At 40.6% G+C, this 19,712-nt stretch overlaps 1 protein-coding gene across 1 annotated transcript; it reads right to left on the minus strand.

The window, feature by feature from the left end:
* Positions 1-6,799: 6,799 nt before the first annotated feature.
* LOC101163275 (plasmalemma vesicle-associated protein) lies at positions 6,800-14,415 on the minus strand. The gene is made up of 6 exons (XM_011486389.3): positions 13,793-14,415; positions 13,644-13,695; positions 11,157-11,875; positions 10,202-10,664; positions 10,038-10,095; positions 6,800-8,700 (listed from the first exon to the last, which is right to left on the minus strand). The coding sequence occupies exons 1-6, from the start codon at positions 14,186-14,188 to the stop codon at positions 8,667-8,669; spliced, it is 1,722 nt and encodes a 573-aa protein (XP_011484691.1). The 5' UTR covers positions 14,189-14,415; the 3' UTR covers positions 6,800-8,666.
* Between the last annotated feature and the right edge of the window lie 5,297 nt (positions 14,416-19,712).

Consider the following 19,712-nt stretch of genomic DNA (forward strand, 5'->3'; position numbering starts at 1 on the left):
TAAAAACATTAATTTTATTTTTATGATCATGTCCACAGACAACATTTGATAACTGACTAAAGCACCAGAAATTGAAGTTGGAAAAATACCAGGAATAGTTACTGAGGGTCAAATGTGTGCTGAACACATCTGTATACTTTAATTTGTTTATAGTACATACTTTATACAGCAGAAGAGTGTTCTATCCATGTCGATAAGAAATATTCTCTGTTGAACAAATACTTTCTTGTGTGTATTTTATAAGCTGTTAGCTGCTGTTGGATGAAGGTGAAATATTTAGTTCTTTCATTGTAAATCTGACTCCAGAGGATTCAGTGCCTCACCAGCCATCAACCTCATCGCACGTCACTGCAATAAACGGTACTGTAGCGTCCTTTATAACACATTAAGAGTGTCACTCTGTTTCTCTGTGTCTTAAACCCAGGAGCCCATACGTTCTCCTTCATCAGCTAAGTGCAAGAGGGCATATTCTTACAGAAGATGGGGGATCCCATATTCTTCTGATTTTCAACAATTTCAATGAAGAAATACTCAGAAATGCAATTTTTTGCTTAATTTTCTTCGTCTATGTTCTGCATCATCAGAGAAATGCCATAAAAACATTTCAAAAATACCAAAAAATCAATTAGCTGCATAGGGTGGACAGACTACAGAGCTCCTATAATTCATAAGGATAATTTGAATTAATTTAATTACGGTAATGCTATTTTAAATATTATATAATTCATTAACATTTTTGGAGTGAAGTTTTGCGTTGATGTGCTACTGACCTCTCTATGAAATAGAGTTTAAAATAGATTGATATTTTTCTTTTCCAGCTTATTCGTGAGAAGTACATATTTCTATGATTTTAATTAAATGATATATCTGTTTGGCATAGAATTGGTCATAGCTTGTGGTTTAGGAACTGAGATGCAGGAGAGGTTTGTGGGAGAAACTAAATTAATAAATGAACTTAAACACAGATGAACTAAGAAAACAACAAGGGGGACAAAACAAATGATCTTACCAGGATAAACTAAAACCGTGAAAACATTGAGGATAATGAACTAAACAAAGACGGCTGTGGACGATTATGAACAGGTAACTGAGGAAGTGGACAAACACAAAACCTGGAAACAGGAACTAGGAGAAGAACTAAAATACCAAACTAAAGGGCACAATCCTCACTAACTTGACTTTCCTCTTTTTGCAAAAACCCAAAAAGCTTATTAAAACGACTAACATTTGTCTATTTTCAAAATCCTCCAATTCAGTCCCCCCCCCCCCTCTTTGTTAAAGTATATCCAACATCCTGCTGCTATTTTAATATTCCTAGCAAATGTGCTCTTCATCCTTAGCGCCATGACAAAATGACAATTTTAGTTGGAATCTGCTCTTTGATAAAAAGCCTGTGGTTGTAAAACATGAGAAGTAACTGGAGGAGTAACTGCATAGAAGAAAAAAATAGATAGACATTTCTAAATAAATGTAAACATGGAAATGCTTTCATGGTTAATTTTAAAACACAGAAAATGACTCTGAAATTAACAATTCCTTACATTAAACAGGGCTAACTAACTATAGCCTTTTAATTAAATCTTTGCTACATTTGTGTGAAGTGTATAAAAATGATTAAATTAAAGACTAGATAAAATTGAATTAGAATATTAAAAACTGTATTTCATTTTTTTAACTTACATGTTTGTATTTATTTGAACTTTTGGAAAAATGTGATGTCTGACAACTTGAAAAATTTTGAATATAAAAAAAATAAAGGCTTTTATTGATATCTACTCACATGTATTTACATGCATGTATTAGTAGAATTAGCATTTGTTTCATTTTTTTATTTAATCATTTGATATATTGTTCTACATGTGTTCAGGCTGCTGGATGTTTGCATGTAGTACCATACTGATCTAATTGAACTTTTTTCCATGTTGCTGTTGAAAGTTTTACAACTTAAGTTAGTCCCTAAACAACACAATCTTAGTAATTTCAGTGTGATAGCATCCCACGCTTTCACCCCATCGAGGCAGTAACCTCTTGCACCACACCCTACATGTCATGTCTCACTTTACATGGTGCACACACCTTTAGCTGTTTTTCTTTTCAAATATAACACATTCAAAAACACACTTTTGTTTGGTTTGAATATACCAGATATAACACATATTTTAAGCATTATTTCACTGTATTTCTATTAATTTAATGTTGTGTTTTCTTGAGTTAACAGTGTTGAGGGGACCATTGTTGTTGTTGCTGCTGCTGGAATAACCAAGTTAGGCTCTGGCACAAGAAAGCCTGCCAGTCAGCAGAAGCCTTATATTCAGCAGGCAGCTAATTGGACTGAACCATCGACCGGGGGAAAAGAAACTCTTTATGTGTTTCTACTTTAGTTTCTATTTGATGTTCATTAGCTTAATTCTTTTGTTAATTAATGTTAATTTACCATAAGATGTACATTAATTTGCTGTATTTTGTAGCTTGTCTGGGTCTTTTTCCGTTCCCCCTTCTGTATCTAGTTGGTCTGAACAGCCAATAAATAAGTTCCCTTGTGTTTCCAATTTGTGAGATTAGTTAAGGTAAGTTTGTTTGTCAGTATGTTCAGTTGGTAAAGTTGTCCTCCTCTGTTAAATTTAAAGCTTCAGATATTGTTGTTACTTTAAGCATCTAGATGTTTTTTAAAATTAAAGCTTCAGATATTTTTGATATCATTTTTGTTAATAGTGCTCAGTCCACCACATTCAGAAAGCTTCTTCAATCCTAAAACCCCATCTTGCACACTAGATGGAAGCAGTGAACAGACACGATGAGGCTACTGCACTGTTCAGGTGTGAATGGTGGAGGTTAAAACGCTGGGAAGCTGCACACACATGGTTTTTACATACTGTTTCCGTCATGGTCAAAATAGAAAAATAAAAAACAGTCCCAAATGTCTTCTTGCAACATGCATATATTTAGTTTTTACTCTTCGAACACTTGATTAAGATAAATGACAGAATATTGAAGCATAGAAAATGGTGAAGAGCTTTCAGTTAGACATTTATGGGATTCAGTTTGAAAAAGAGGAACAATTATTTTGACAGACTAATGCTGAAATATTACAAAAAAACAAGTCTGATCAATGTTGCCCACATTTAATTTGTTTTTAAAAACTCAAAGAAAAGACTATCTAGATTTTTCATTGGTGGGATTCAGGAGATAAAACCTTGTCAAAATGTTTTCTTTACATATTGTAATAGTACTACATCATTGTAATATTCCTATTGTCATCGGTTCTATTTTTGAGTCTTTTTGCTGTGGTAAGTGCATTTTCTTCTATGCCTTTCTTTAAAAAAAAACAACTTTCCCATTAAATTTTATGATTTTATTTTTGTTTCATTTTTGCAATCAGAATTTACCTTTTAAGTTTAGATCAGTTGGTGTTCCCCACAGCTGTTTGATTGTAGTTTTAGTTTGTCCTGTTCAGATAATCTACTCTAAACATTAATATTTAAGTCTCCCGAGTTTAATTTATTTAATTTAATTTATCACTTAGGTGTTTTGCAGATGAATAATTTAATGGATTTTTAGTTTCTGTCCACCAGTCTTTATGCTTCTGCATCTTAACTAAAAGCATTTATGACTGCATGCAGCTGGATTTGCACATAAAGCTTTTACTGACCAGGAATCTTTTTATGGATAAAAAGAAACACGTCGTCGGAGTAATGAATGCTAAATAAATAAACGTAAACATGATCAAACTGTAAAACAAAGGAAAAATTAAAAAGTGTGACAAAGCAGAGGACCTGAAAAGAAACTGAATAGCAGACACTTAAACACATAGAGAAAGATTAGTTTAAATTAGGAAAGCTATGGATTATTAACAACTTGAACCTGAAGTGACTGTGTCAAAATATACACTAAACCTTAAAACAGATTATGACAAAAAGAGCTCAAATTAAAGCAAAGGGGTCCTGTTGTCACACAAAGGTAAAGTGTGTTTCACATTTATGTTTGAGACAAGCAGTTCAGTAACATAGAGCATACATTTATTTTTCATTTAATTAAAATAATATTGCATCTGATAAAATACATAAATTGCAAAAAGGTTGCTATTTCTCATCTAGCAAATAGTAGCAAAATTCCCCAGTTATCCTAGCTTTGGATGTTTTTGTTGATTCATTTGTTTGGTTGATTCAGTGCAGCCATAAAAACAAGGAAGTATTTTTTACTTATCTGACATTTATTAGGCACACCTGTCCAACAGCTCCTTAAATGCTTTGTTGATGCCAGAGGTCAGAGGAAAAGAGCCAGACTGGTTCCAGCTGATAGAAAGACAACATTATCTTAAATAACCACTAGTTCCAACCACCTCTGTATGCACAAGATGTCCAACCTTGAGGCAGATGGGCTACAGCAGCTGCAGACCTCACCCTGTCAGCTAAGAACAGGAAACTAAGGCAACAATTCACACAGGCTCACCAAAACTGGAAAAATTGGTGCAATCGCAGCATCGAAGGGATCGAAAAGTCAGAAAATAGGGCCAAACACACAGAGATAAATCAGATATCCATACATCAAGGGTCATGAGTTGCTGGAGCCTATCCAAACTACTGTTGGGGAAGGTGGGATACACCTTGGACAATATTCCAGTCTGTCACAGCGCCAGACAGAGACAAACAACCACACACTCACATTCCCACCTAAGGAACAACTTAGTCATCAGTCAACCTATATAACATGTTTTTGGACTGTGGGAGGAAGCTGGAGTGGGTGGAGAAAACCCACACATGCACAAGGAGAGCATGCAAAGAAAGAACTCATCTGGATTTAAACCAGACTCTGGTTGTTATGAATCAGCCTCACAGATAAGCTGCATGGCTTTCACCAACATTGTACTTTGATTCATTTGTGCTCTCAGTTGTGTTAAAAGCATTTTACATCTCACTAAACTCATATTTACAACAAATCTTCTGTGCTACAAGTGTGTTTGTGAACCTTTGGCGCTGTATCTGGACCCCTTTAATCCACTTGAAGCAATTAAAACGATCCGTGTTTTGCCTCTGACAAACATTTCCCCCAGCAGGGGTCAAGGTGGAGGCAAGGGGTCAAGCCCCTCCTAGAAAGCTTAGTGTTAAATGTGCCGCTAAAGAAAGCCAGGAAGACAGGAAACACAATTAGAGGTTACACTTAAGGGGGAACATTAGCCGCCACCGGCCACACAGGCGACAGTCCTTTAGCCCCAGATGAGGAAGGAGGTCGTAACCATAACTACCTGCTTCCTGCTCACAGAAGAAGAGGGAAGCAGCCACGCAGACGGCAGCACAATGGCTACAACTCTTCATCGTCACAGTGCCGAGGGTCAAGATCCACCACTGTCATAAGGAAGTCACCCACCCTCCCTCTTACTGTAAAGGCTTTTTTTCCAAACTGGCACTGTCAAGAATGTGTCCATGACCCCCGGATATTAAGAATGCAATTTTTTCAAAATAAAAGTTTGACAAAAAGGCTCTACTTTTCTTCTTCCTGGCCACATTTACATTTTCTTTCAGAATAGTAGTTTTCATGAACATGTTCATTCATTTTCTTCTAATGTTTCTTTTTAACCTCTCTGTGCTTTTTCCTGTGTCTGGGCTGTCGCTAAATGCCTGTGTGTCGACACAAAAACAAAGATGCCCAAAGTTGAACCAAAAGATACACAAATGAATAACAGCACTGTTTTTTCTTTTCTTAACATGTTCCCACTGCTGCTTCCCTATTTGTTGTTTGGCCATTTTTTCTGTTTATATGTGATATATTTTATCTAAGCTCCTGCAATAAGATCTTCAGAGGCAGAAATGGCTGACAGGAGTCTGCGATCATAATTTCCCTGGCCAGCCTAGAGACGTAGTCTCTCCAGCGTGTCCTGGGTCTTCCCTGGGGCCTCCGTCCAGTGGGACATGCCTGGACCACCTCCCCAGGGAGGTGTCCAGGAGGCATCTGGAATTGATGCCAGAGCCACCTCAACTGGCTACTCTCAATGTGGAGGAGAAGCGATTCAACTCCGAGCTCTCTGCAGTTGACCGAGCTTCTCACCCTATCTCCAAGGGAGCACCCAGCCACCCTACAGAGGAAGCTCATTTCAGCCGCTTGTATTCAGGACCTCGTTCTTTCGGTCATGACCCAGATCTCATGACCATAGGTGAGTCTTGGAACAAAGATCAACCACTAAATTGAGAGCTTTTCTTAGCTCTCTCTTCACCACATTGGACCGGTACAGCGACAGTGAAGAGAAAACTTTATTTATATTAATTATATTTGTATACATTTCTTGTTGGACCGGATGGAAAGAAGGAGCGATGGGGATGTTAGAGATGGGGGAAAGGGCACCATTGACAGGGTAAAAAAAAGGGGGCTTAAGGAGATGGCAGGATGATTAAGAAGTGGGAGGGGGGTAGAATCACAAAGCAACACGTATCTGGAGGTTTACCATCATTACCGTCAAGTATAGATGTTAGTCAAAAGAGGTTGGGCCTGTCCACAAGACTGAACTTGCAGGTGAAAGGGCGTGACCGGAAAACCAACCAACTGGCAGGTTTACTTTTTTTTCTTTCACTTTGTTCTTTTGGTTAAGAGCTTCTTGTTGTTCGCCTTTCAGCATATCCGTTCAGGTGTCGCCACAGCAACCAGCTTTCACTGATTTGCACAGGTAGTTTAGAAGAAATTTATATTCAGGATGTTTTTATTTCTCAATCTTTGTTTTCCTCAGTCACCATCACACCAGCCTAAGTTGGTAATCCCTACAACAAAATGTTACACATTAACATCATATTTGTTGATTTAAAACTGCAAATGAAAAACAATGACTGACTTTATTGAATGGATGTCAAACATAAGCTGTGCCGCTGTTACGACTTGTTCCAGCAGCGCGGAGACGTTAAAATACATGAGAAGTTATAAAATTAGAGGAAAAAAATAGGATACACACTTTGAACGACTTAAAAAAAATGCAATAAAAGAAGCATCAGAACCAGTTCAGTGGCCTTGTGGAAGAGTGTCCCCTCGGAGACTAGAAAGTTATGAGTTTGAATCCGTGGTTGAGTCGTACCAAAGCCTCTAAAAATGGGTCCCAGTGCCTCTCTGCATTAAGGGGTTGGATAGGGGGGGTTGAACCACCAAATGGTTCCCGAGCGTGGCTGTGTCTGCAGCTCATCACTTCAACAGGGGATGGGTCAAATGCAAAGAAACACATTTCACACCCCTAGATGTTTGTCCAAACAAATGGGACTTTATTTTTTGACTTTAACCTCGACTGTGATTAACTAAGAACATTGATGTCTGGAATCAGAAAAGCGTGAATGCCAAAATAAGAGTATTGATTAAGGATTTGTGCCAATGAACTACGTTTAAATGCTTATAGACTGATGGCCTTTAATATTCCTGTGTAGTTTTCAATGAAAAATACAAAAGAGTTTTGGGTCTACAAAAAAAAAAGTAATATTACAAGATTAAAGTTGTACATTTACAAAAACTTGTAAAGAAAAACTTGTAAATTAACTATTTTTTTCTCATAAATTTCGGAGATTAGTTTGGTGGCAAATTGCAGGATCTGAAATGTTCAAACAGGACTAACAGGAGCCGAGCGGACATGTGCAACAAGGAAGCACCTTTGAGATTCCACAGAGGGACAGTCCTAATGCTCTTTCATCTTGTAAAGAAATGACAAGACTATGCCAGCCTGTGGCCTTTTTTACATCCAGCAACTGTGCTGCACATCCCCAACGTGGAAAAACACTTCATGTCAAACAAAGGAAATACTTTGGACAGGAAAGAGACGTCCTGCCACTGGAGAGCTGTATTTACTAATTGGCACCAATACAAATGTGCTTTTGCGTGGCTTCGATTGATTTTGTGTTGTTGTCGCTTTGCAGTGAAATTAGCAGGATGTTTGTCCGTTCCCATGCAATGTCCTGCTCTGTCCCACTGCAGGGTGTGCAAATGAAATGTGATCACAAACATCAGTAATAACACAGCCGTGATACTGTAAGAACAGTCCATTTAGACAATAAAAGGGGGGAGTGGGCTATACAAACAACCCCCTGTTCCTTATGGGCTCGACAGAAAAAACAAGTCATTCTCAAACATTTTATTTGGACTTTTGTGAAGCACATTTACGCTGTTTTTTTGCATGAACCCTTATCCTCCATCTGCCTCAACTCATCCAGCAGGTTGACAGGAACAATTAAAAAAACAGATACAAGGAGAGCCAGTAAATGCTCTCATGGGGGGCTGGGGAGTCATTTGAAGACAATTAGCCAACACAATAGGTGACGCACGCAGAGACAAACACTAACTTCCAGGTCTGAGTGGGGTAATATTTTAAATAGCTTTGTTTATGATGAACCAGTGGGGGGGAGGAGAACAATAGGCTGACTTTAAGGCAAGTTTTACTTTCACGTGTTTACAGTCTCAAAAAAACCTGTTTGCCTCTTTAGGATAGCATATTAAAATGCAAACATTGCATGTTACAAATAAAAGTGCAAAATGATAACTTTCATACATGCATGTGGATGCAATAGCAGTTTACTGTAGAATGCAGCTTTAATAACCATAAATGACAAGAAAATATGATTGCTTACAATGGCATAAAAGTTACATAAAGACTGTTATGGATGTAAAGTCTGACGTTTTTCTTTGCTTATCTTGTGTGAAAAGAGGGATCAACCCAGGATTCTTGAAAGATCCTGTTTCTCTCTGCAAGAAACAAGAATAAAAGTCAATTTGCAGCAACAAAAAAGACTTCAGCTTTTCAAAATGAATGTGAAAACAGTGTTAAGTAGCAGAAGGCACTTGGACTGTGGGTAAAGTCTAAATACTTTCAACTAGAACACAGAATAATAAAATACAGAATTCAGAAGCTCTACAATTTCTCCTAAATAACAAAATGTGTTCATATGCTCCGGTATGAGGGGCCGTATAAGACATTATTTATTCTGAACCATTCACATTCATACATTCTTGCTCTCACAGTCATATATACGGCCCCTCATACTCCGGTTTTTGCTGTTTGACATGTTTTGAATGTTTAATTGCACTTGAACATGTGTTTTACATTCAAATCATCTCTAACTTTGATTGGAGAAGACAAAAAAGAGGAAAAGACCAAGTCTGAGGTGACCAATGACAAGGTGACTGAAAACAGTATAATAAAAAAAAACATGATTTTTAATAATAATAATATAAGCAGTTTATTCCAAACTATAAATATACATAGCTAAACTTCCAAACAAGCAATTACCTTAAAAAATACAGTATTTTTTGGAGTATAAGGCGTGTTTTTTGGGGTGCAACTTATACTCCAGAGTGACTTCTATAGAAGTCTAAAGTCTAAAGAATATAGCAAAGCTGAAAAAATATGAAGTCAACATCCTAATGATTGATGAAAAGGAGTAATTTAAAAATGAAGCATTGGGTTCTTATTAAATCTGAAATAAAATTGGATCAAAGTATTTTTTAGAAAGCTATTTATATAAAGCTGTTATTTCTGATGGGTGGCAGATGATTTGAATCTTACCGGTTATTACAGATTATTTATTTGTTTGCGTACTTGTGTACTTTGATTAAACAATAAGTGTGGCTGCTGCTGACACTTGTTCATTTAACCCTTGTGCTATCTTAGATGAATCCACCCTTACATTGACGTGTTCTCCCTACCATGACAAAGGTGGATAAAGGTGGAAAGATTTCATGGAATCCATGGACACCAGTGAGGTTCACAAATCATTGAAGAAAAAAGGTTCAGCGCACTGCCTAATGGGTCTAGATGACCCAACTCCCAATGTCAAAGTGCCTGGGATAGCACAAGGGTTACATCTGTTTTTTTTCTTTTTTTTCAAATCAAACTGGGTCTCTGAAGGGATTTATGGAGTTTAATAAAGTTTTGCTGAAGTCTGTGCTTGATGCAAACAGTAAATGCAGCTCCATTTTATAACGTTTGTTTAAAATGCATAAAAAAGAACAATTAAAGAAAAGCGTACGACTCAATCGCTGCACTTTTATCACACTAATAATATCACAGATGTCATACTCACTCAGGACCAGGGGGGTTGATCAGGCGCTGTAGATCTTTAATGTGCTGGGCAAAACTACCTGCAAGTAGACGTGGGAAAACACAGATGTTTCAGTGTTCTATAAGATTTTCAGATTTTTAAGAAAATCCAAATTTAAGATTTTCACAATCAGATGTCAGTCATACTTTGCCCTCCTCCTCCCAGTGCAGTTGTCCTTCCTTGACCAGGTGGAGATCCACTTCTATCAAAGATGCTTCCGCCCGACGTTCTTCCTGGTTCGCTGTTACTCTGGCCTAGTTGAGAGCCACTGCTGGTAAACCAAGGTGGAAGAGCCGGCATCGATCCACCTTTAGGGTCTCTCGGTCCAGATCCAAAACTGTTGGAGATTCTGTCGTTTGTCGCTGGCTTTTTTGCGTCTAACCCAAACTTTGGAAATGTGTCTAATGGTTTAAACATTGACGAGGGGTCCCTTTGATTAATATCTGGCTTCTTTGGGCCTATTCCACCTGTGTTCAACATTGTATTTGTTCCAACAGAACCAGGACCTAACCCTACCCCCTCAGTTTTTGCATTGTCAAAACCAATAGGCCGGTTCCAAACAGGTGGATTTGGTGGGATGGGTCTTGGGGGCAACATAGGCAGTCCAACCTGGAAAAACAAACAAAAAAAGGCCATTTGTATTACTATGTCTTTACAAAACTAAAATTTTAAAATAAATGAATATAAATCACAGCTTTTGAATTTGCACAAGCCATCATGGTGAATCTGATGTCAAATCTTTGCTCTGTAGCTCCTCATTTATATTAATCTTGCATAAGATGTTGAAAAATTCAAATATTCAGAAATCTATTTTGCCAAAAACCACTGAAAACAAAAGAAGCAACACTGCTCCAACTCAAAGGCGCCACCCCACCCTGCTGTGAACGTTCCTGTCACATCCCCTCCCACTCCCGGTCCCTGAGGGCCGCTGTCTTATGGGATTGGACTCCCAGGATGCTCCTGCCCCTTCTCCGTGCTGTTACCACAACATTTTTCTAGATTAATCAGCATATTTCTCATACATAACTTGTCGTTTTGTCAGTTCAACCCACAGCGATTTTATTTTGTTCTCATTTGACTTTAAAATGTAGTTTCGTTTACCTTTGGCAGGCACGTCAAATTCATCCGCCGCAGTTGCTCTTCAACGTGATCGATTCTCGCAGTTTTATATCTGACGGTGTGTTTTAAGACCTCCATATCTCCATCTAGCTTCATCTTCTCCAGCAGGAGTCTCTCCTTGTCCTTATCCCACTTCTGCTGCTGCTCCTCCTGGCGCTGCCGGTGCTGCTCGATCAGGCCGGAGCGATTCTGGCTGCACCAGCGGTAGTCATCGTACAGCAGGCTGTTCTCCGACTTTAAGCGGTTGTTCTCCATCTGGATGTTGAACAGCTGCTGCGCGACGCCGTTCAGGTAATTCTGCAGCTTGCCCTCCACTTCTCGGGACAGGCTGGTGCAATTATTGTGAATCTGCTCAAGGTGTTCCTGCTGTTTTATACAGCTGAGCTGGAAAGCGACGTGTTTAGGAAAGACGGAGTCGATCTTGTCAAGTAGTGCACGGGTGACCTTAGAGACGGAACCCAGGTTGATGGAAATGTCCTCTTTTGATTGCTGCTGACAGTTCTGAAGCTCCTTCTCTTTAGCAGATTTGTCTTTGCGCAGACGAATTGCTTCCAGGTTGAGATTGTCCCTCTCCTTTGCAGTCTGGTCCATGTCCATCCTCATCTTACGTGTCTCTGAAGTGAAGTTGGACCCCAGGAGCTCTAGTTTGGCCTTGAGTTGCTCGGTTATTGTTCCACAGTTGCACGGGACTCCGGGCATTGCTTTAAAAAATATAAAAAGAGGAGAAAGGTATAAAATACTTTCAATGCCATTTTTTAAAGCCACTATCAAAATTTTGATGGACTGGAATTTTTTTAAGGGAAAAATACAAACTAAAAGCAAAAAAGACATAATTTTCTAAGACATTTTGCATCTTTGTTCCCAAAAATTTTAAGAATTCAGATAGGAAAAACTGGCTTAATAAGTTGTGCAACATTATTATCTATGAAAAAAGTCCTTCAGGAGTGAAGATGGGCAGAGACTACAAAGTTCCTCAACAATAAATTTCAAAGATTCTGCAAATCTCAACATTTGCAGCAGAAAGCATCAGCGAATGCTTCAGGGAAAAACTTTATGGATGTTTGTGCAGAAACTTGATCACTCCTGTGATTCTAATGAAAAGGGTCCAGGAATACTTTTGACCTCAGGGGCGGCTGTGGTAGAGTGGTCAACCCCCGATTGGAGGATTGCAGGTTTGGTTTCCTCCTTGCCTGCCCATGAGTCAAGGTGTCCCATAGAACCCCACATTGCTGGTAACAGTTTGGCGCCATCAGTGTGTGAATGTGTGTGTGTGTGTGTGCATGGATGAATGCAACGGTGACTGTAAAGGACTTTAAGGGTTAATTAACGTAAAAAAGAGTGATATAAATGTAAGCCACTTACCATTTATCACTACCACCAATACACATATTACACCTGCAGGTGACAACTTAAGCTCTATCAAACCCTATCTGAACATGACACTGAGAGGGATGGGCAACTACAGGCTTTGAGGGAACGCATTTCTGCATGTTTCCCAACATACCTTGCTCTGGCACGTTCTACTTGGCTGGACACACCTCAACCCGGTAATGAGTCACGTGTAGGGCTTGGACATCTGGAAATCATGCAGACACACCGGCCCTTAAGGCTTGGAGTTGCTTATTCCTGCACTAAAGTGACATCCATAAGGATATTGTTCAAACCCTGTCACTTTTGGCTTCTCCCATCAAAGGTTGAACAACAGTGAAACAACCCTTCCACGAGGATGAATTGCATGGTAAACTTGGCAATGTTTTGCGTGGATGCCCTTCCTGATGTAGCCCTCTCAATCCAACTGGGCTTGGGACCGGCACAGCAGAAGAGAAGGTAGCAGCCTGGATTCAAACCCTTGTTTCATGGACGGAAGGCGCTGCAAACCAGCACAAGCTAAACCGGCCCCCTATATTGTTTGAACCCCCTCCAGGTAAAAGAGGAGGAAGACCTTTCAGCATCTCAGCCCTTCCATGGCACATATGCTGTATACCATGGTTGGATGAGATGCTGAAAACAGAATTTTTCTACTATCCTTTAAGGCCCTAAAGTCATTTACAGTCACAGTCCCATAAATCCATGCATACACACACACACACACACTCACACACACATACGGTAGCTCTGCTGCCATACATGGTGCCAACCTATAACCACCAGGAGCAATGTGGGGCTCAGGCTGGAACATCTGCACCACAGCCGTCCCAACAACAGCAAATACCAGCACGGTGCGACACACACGCTCTCCTCCAGATGTTTTTCTGCATCACAATGCCCGGTCGCATCATTAAAACTTACTTGGCCTCTCAAAAAACTCTTTAACAACTGGAAACCCTCACCAGGTATGATGTAATGGGAGCAGACAGCAGAATTTTAGAAACTCTAAACTTTGTTTAAAGGAAGACGAAATTCCATCTCAGCTGAGTTCCTTTAATAGCGCATGAGTGTTGACGGGGCCATCTTGTGTGAAATACTCACGTTGGCTGATCACTCTTAACTTGCTGGCCTGCAGCTCCATGTTACACTGTTGCTGTTTGCAATAATCAAAGAGAAAAAAGTGAGTTTTACTAAATCCTACTTGAACTGACTTTTGTTTGGTCTGGAAAAGAGATAAAAAAAAATCTCACCAATTTCTTTTCGTAGTCCAACATGATCCCAATGGATTTGTTACAGTGGAGGCGCAGGTGCTGCAGATCAAGCTCACAGCGAACCTTGTGGGTGGTTGTGGCGTTCAGCATGTTGGTGAGGTCCTTGCGCTGCTGCTGGAGGGCCGCGTTCTCGATGGACAAGCGGCTGAAGCTCTCCTCCAGGTCCAGGGCGCGGGCTGTGCACGCGGTGTCCGGAGACTTCCCGTAGAGCAGAAAGAGCACCAGGCTGACAATGATCAGAGACTGGATGAGCGAGGAGAAGAAGAAGACGATGCGCATGTAGTAGCCGCAGCTCTTGTTCTTGGAGCGGTACTGCATCTTTTTCTTCGCCTGCTGGCTCTGCTTGCTGACCTGAGAGTAGCCACTGCTGTACATGGCCGCAGATGGAGAGCTGAAACTTGAAGTTATATAAAGGATTTGCTCATTTAAGCTCTCTGTCCTACGATCAGATCAACAACGTTAGAAACTATGCCTTGCATTCAAACTAACAGGGTTTGATTTCTCCAAAATCTTCAGCTACTTCCTCAGCCCCCCTGCAGATGCAGGCCAGATGTTTCCTTGCTGCGGCACTGATAACCCCAGAATTGATTATAGATTATGAGTAAACACGGGCAGGACTTTATAAACTCCTCTGGCCCCACGTTTCCTTTTTGGGAAGTGGGACGTGGTCTCCGTCTGCTCACCCCACCCCCGTTCCTGCATGTGTGCCAACATAAATGCCATCACGTAAAACACACAATCTTTCTCATCCTGCTTCTACACAAATTTGCCACTAAAAAACAAATTCAGCCAAAAAACTTAAAACTGATTGATGTGATAGAAAAAAATCGCATAAATGATTCACTGTAGCAAAAAAAAACAAAATAAAAGTTGCAGGATTTGTTAACTGACCTTCACTTTAAAAAATATTTTTACCATTTAAATGCTTCTATTTGTTTTTATTATTTGTCTTTAATTAGACATTACAATTTAAATGAATTCTTACCAAATATAACAGCAGAGTTTTATTCAAAACTTTTTTTGCGAAAAAAAAGAGCCTTTTAAAGCACACAATAAAAAATTGAATATAGTTTTGTAAAATACTTTTTTTATTAGAATTACTTTAAGAAAAAGTCAAAAATTTTTAATGCAGTTTTTCTAAATATCAAATGTATAGAGCCTTTCACCTCTGCACCTCTTGTTTTTCAACTTCAAGCACTGGATTCCACATTTGTACTGTCTCCATAAAGCTGTCAGACTCAGATTTAATGGGATCATGAAGGACAATCGCTGCTTTCATTTTTTTCTGCAATCCTTATCTCAAGGATCTTTGATGCTCCCATTCTTTCCTCAATACGATGACGTCAGCACGCTTTCCTATGGCATTCTCCAGACATGTGCAAACAGCCTGAACCCACTGCAACCGACTGACACCACGAGATCAACCCCCTTCTTCCTGTTGTGCATTTATGAAACAGTAGAAAAAACAACTTTAGGAAGAAATCCCGTAATCTTCTGCCACTTTCTCTGCAACTTTGAAGAAAAAAATGAAAGGAGTTAAACTCAACCACTCTGCGGAAAATGTGTTTTTTTGGACATCACTGTCAGCAATCAAGAGATGTCCTCACCGTGCCACACCTGACAAGTTTAACTACAGCTTTTATTACACACATCCCTTACCTCACCACACTATACACTCAAATGCACACAAACACATGTTACACAAGGAAGGTAGGCCCACTCAACTTCTGTTCTCCACCCCATACCGGTGGTAGCCGTGTCCCTTGGGTGCTGGCTTCCTGGCCCCGACCGCCCTCTCTCCACGCAGGGAGAGGGATCCCTGAATTCTCAGGCCAGGCCATGAGCCGGGGATCAAATCCCATCTGAGCCGTGTCCCTGTGGTGCTGGTTCTGATCCTTGCCCTAGTGGTCGGGTCTCTCCAAAATTCTAACAGTGTTCACCACGCTTGTGGGGGACCCACACTCCTGGACGTCCTCCTCTTGGGCAGGGGGGAATGGCACCCGCCTTGGTCTCTACTGGACTTCCCGTTGAGCGAGTGGGTGGCTGTTGGAGCATAAAGCAGGTCTTCCTTGGGGGGCCCTGAGTCATTCCTGGGGTTTGGGCGGGGGAGATGCTCAGATCTCTCAGGTGGTGGTGGGCTGCTCCTCTGGGGCGGCGGGGGGGGGGGGGGGGGTCTCTGGGAAAAGGGCCCCTCTGCTCAGCCCCCAGGCGTGGTGGGAGAATTTCTTCTGGCTGTGGTAGAGCTTGCCGTGCTCCTGTGCCCCCTGCCCTCTGGTGTTGGGGACCCCTGTGGCGGTTCTTCCAGCCTTGTTCTGGTTGGCCGAGGTGGGTTGACCAGTGAGTGGATTTCCTCGATCTACTATTCCGCAACTCTGGAACTCCCTTCCCTCTGATCTACTAAATATGGACTCACTTTCTCAGTTTTCCAAACATCTCAAAACTTACCTTTTTCATCATGCATTCAGCACATAATATTTAAACTACTTTTTTAATGTATTTGTGTTGTTGTGGATTTATTGTTGCTATTGTTATTGTGTACGTGTTGACATGCTTGTGTTGGAAGATCTTGAGTGTGTCTTTGGACAGGCCCCGGCTCTTTTGACGGACATCTACACCTGACAGAAATGATGATAATCCTCCAGCATCTTGCTTCTTTGTCTTTCTAACCCCCACACTTCTTTATTCATCCTCCAACTTCTTTAACCCCTCCTCTCCGGTCCAACAAGATGTGTATACAAACATAATGAATGTAAATAAGGTTAGCCTCAAATAAAAAAGCTTTTTATACAAGTATAGACCTCGTGTGTCCGAAGCTTCATAACCCCCTATTCTAACAGTAAAATTTGTCTAACACAAGAAAGACAAAAGTTCAAAAAACAAGAATAAACAAAGGAACATTGTTCACGAGTTGTAACCATCATATCTAAAGCTCTTTACATCGAGTCCAAAGTCAAGTCCCCGCATGTGAGGCTTTTGTATAACCAAAGTCCAAGTCTCGAATCCAGATGAGGATGTCTACAAAGAGGTCAAAGAATTGAACTCTTTGTTTTCCTGAGTAAACCTTGTGTTTGTCTCCACTGCCTTGATGCAGCAAGTGATTTTTTTTTCACTATCAGGGTTTTGTTTAGACCACCTAATTACAGTTGTTCTGCTGTCAGACATTTTAGTCTCTATAATTCTTTGGTAGGAAACAACCACAGCACCCAGAACTTTGTTGTCAAACTGCAAAACATCAAGATGACACCGTATTTTCTTTAAAAAAATGAAAGAATCAAGACTAAAACTTTGATTCTTCTGAACTGCTGTCAGCAGTTTGGATGTGAGAACGAGGCAGACTCCTCAATAACCCCCATAAACACCCCAAGCTGGGGTTATGGGTTGAAAGGAGTGTGGTGTTTACAGTTTGTCACAGATCATAACTAATGAGGGAAAAGATCCTGCATTGTGCTGTCAGTGGCGAGGATATCCAATGTTCTGTTAGACACAAAGCAAACTCAAGTGTTTACAGGGAGGTCTTCCTGTGCGCTCATGTCTCTTTTGTTGATCGTGAACTTTATGTCCCCTGGCATAGCCAACGCAATCTAAGCCCACCATCCAACCAGGTCATCCCACCATTTCTATTTTCAGATGCAGATGATACTATCTAAGCGTCTTTTATGCTGACTGTCACTGAATCCAAGTAAAACTGAGGATTTCACTAAGAAATTTGTTAAAAATGTAAAATTACTTTAAATTAATTTTCAAATGGGGTTGGAAGCGGCATTGGAGAACATAAAAACTTTTGTTACGTACAAATCTGATCTAACAACAACAGTCATCCTCTCCATTCACTCTTTGGACTGCAGGGCACTGCTTTCAGAGCCAGAATGTTACTTATGATTTATCAGAGGAAAAAAGGTGTTCTCTGGACCACAAGGCTGTTTACCTGCTCCTTTGAAGACCTGCTCCAATGCAGTGGCACCTCCAGAAATGTTTCATGGGGGTGGCCAGTAGGGGGCCACTTTAAATCTTGGGGTGGCACACAAAAAGCATGAGCTATATTTATAAAATTCATTCTACTACACATGGTAAAACAGCCTTTAGAAAACTAACAGAAAGATAAATGTCTACTGATATATTTTGATTTATTGTGTTTATATTTAATGCTTAGATGTGTCTGCTTGGGATGTTCGGCTCTTGACTGGGAGATATCTTCAACCCTTGTGCTATCTTAGATGACCCCACCCTTACATTGACGTGTTCTCCCTACCATGACAAAGGTGGATAAAGGTGGAAAGATTTCATGGAATCCATGGACACCAGTGAAGATCACAAATCATTGAAGAAAAAAGGTTCAGAGCACTGTCTAGTGCAGGGGTGTCCAATTCCAGGCCTCAAGGGCCGGTGTCCTATATGTTTTCCAATTAACCTGCCGTTGAAGCTCCTTATGTGCTCCATTGGCTAAACACGCCTGATCCAGGTAATCAACAGCAGATGAGGCAAGGTTTCTGGAAAACCAGCAGGTTGCCGGCCCTTGAGGCCTGGGTTTGGACACCCCTGGTCTAGTGGGTCTAGATGACCCAACTCCCAATGTTAAAGTGCCTAGGATAGCACAAAGGATAATGAACAAAAAGTTAGTTGTTCTGAAATAATAATTGTAATATCCTTCCATGGTAATTATTAATTATATCTGTAGAAATTTCTATTCAGACTAATAATCCTGAAACAGTTTCATTATTAAGCCAACATCATTCTAACTTCACCTGTTGGTCCAGGAACAGGTCGAGCCCCTTTTGCTGAGTTCTGCCTTGTTTCTCTGACCGATGATGCTGACTGTCCCTCGTCTGATGCTGTCTCATGTTTGTCTTCCTCATTATCTTCTGTCATTAATTCTGGCTGTGGATCATGCTGCTCTGTCTCATCTTTCTCCTTCTCACTACTCCTCTATTGCACCATCTCTTTCGCTCCTTCTGCTGTACTTTACTTGTTAAACTAAATTAAAATAAGAATATATGTAAACTTTTCTTCATTCTCTGAAAATTGACATACAAGCATCAACTAATGACTTTAGGTAACTCTGTGGAAACAGGTAAAACACACATCAAAAAGCTGCAGTAACACAACACACCAGTCCTCAAATTGTGCCATGAACTGCAATGTGTGTGTTATGGGGGACATCCTTTTTTCAGTACTAATAAAATGTCATTGCACATCCACCACCGCTGGTGATGTGGTGGTACAATTGTATTTGCGCACAGTACAGATCAGGTGATCTAAAGTGCAGTAAACAGATTGTTAAATGACACCACAGAAAGTATTTAACATGTGTGAAAAGAAATGAAGTGTTTTGGGATGTGTGTCTGCTTGTGTGTGTGTGCGTGCGCACTGAAACCAGTGCTCGCGCTCCTTCACGCGATACAGGAAGAGAGGGGGGATAGTGCGTGTGAGGAGCTCATACACACGCGCTCAGTTGCCGTTTTGGAGTTGAGGAAAAAGTAATAAAAAAAAGTTCCTCTTGAAGAACTGAGACTTGTTCTTTGGTTTAACCCGCTCTGGAGGCTCTGAGGGTTCGAACGCGCAAGTAAACCCAGAAGGAACATCCGCCTCACTGTCTTATTCTGTTCTGCATCCAGCAGCTAGTCTTTAGCTTTAGATGTCTGCGCACGCAAAGGCATTAGGGAGGGGAGGGGAGGGGGTGTAGGCCGCTATGGATGCTCAGAGCGACTTACCGCCTGCAGGCTGTACATTCGGGATGAAATGAATAACTGATGCTACCACAGTTTATTGTGGCTTGTGGGGTGGCCACTGGGGTGGCCAGGTGTCGGCCAAGGGTGGCCACGGACACCCCCTGGTGGCGCCACTGCTCCAGTGAAAATCATGTTTTTGGTGTTTTCAACATGATATATATTATTCTTCATTC

The sequence above is a fragment of the Oryzias latipes genome, chromosome 17 (assembly GCF_002234675.1).
Source record: "Oryzias latipes chromosome 17, ASM223467v1".
NCBI lineage: Eukaryota > Metazoa > Chordata > Actinopteri > Beloniformes > Adrianichthyidae > Oryzias > Oryzias latipes.

Coding starts and splice junctions, on each gene's coding strand:
- LOC101163275 (XM_011486389.3), bottom strand. CDS start 14,188: ATGTACAGCAGTGGCTACTCTCAGGTCAGCAAGCAGAGCCAGCAGGCG. Junction 13,696..13,792: donor TGGACTACGAAAAGAAATTG/GTGAGATTTTTT, acceptor TATTGCAAACAG/CAACAGTGTAACATGGAGCT. Junction 8,701..10,037: donor ATCAACCCCCCTGGTCCTGA/GTGAGTATGACA, acceptor TGTTTCTTGCAG/AGAGAAACAGGATCTTTCAA.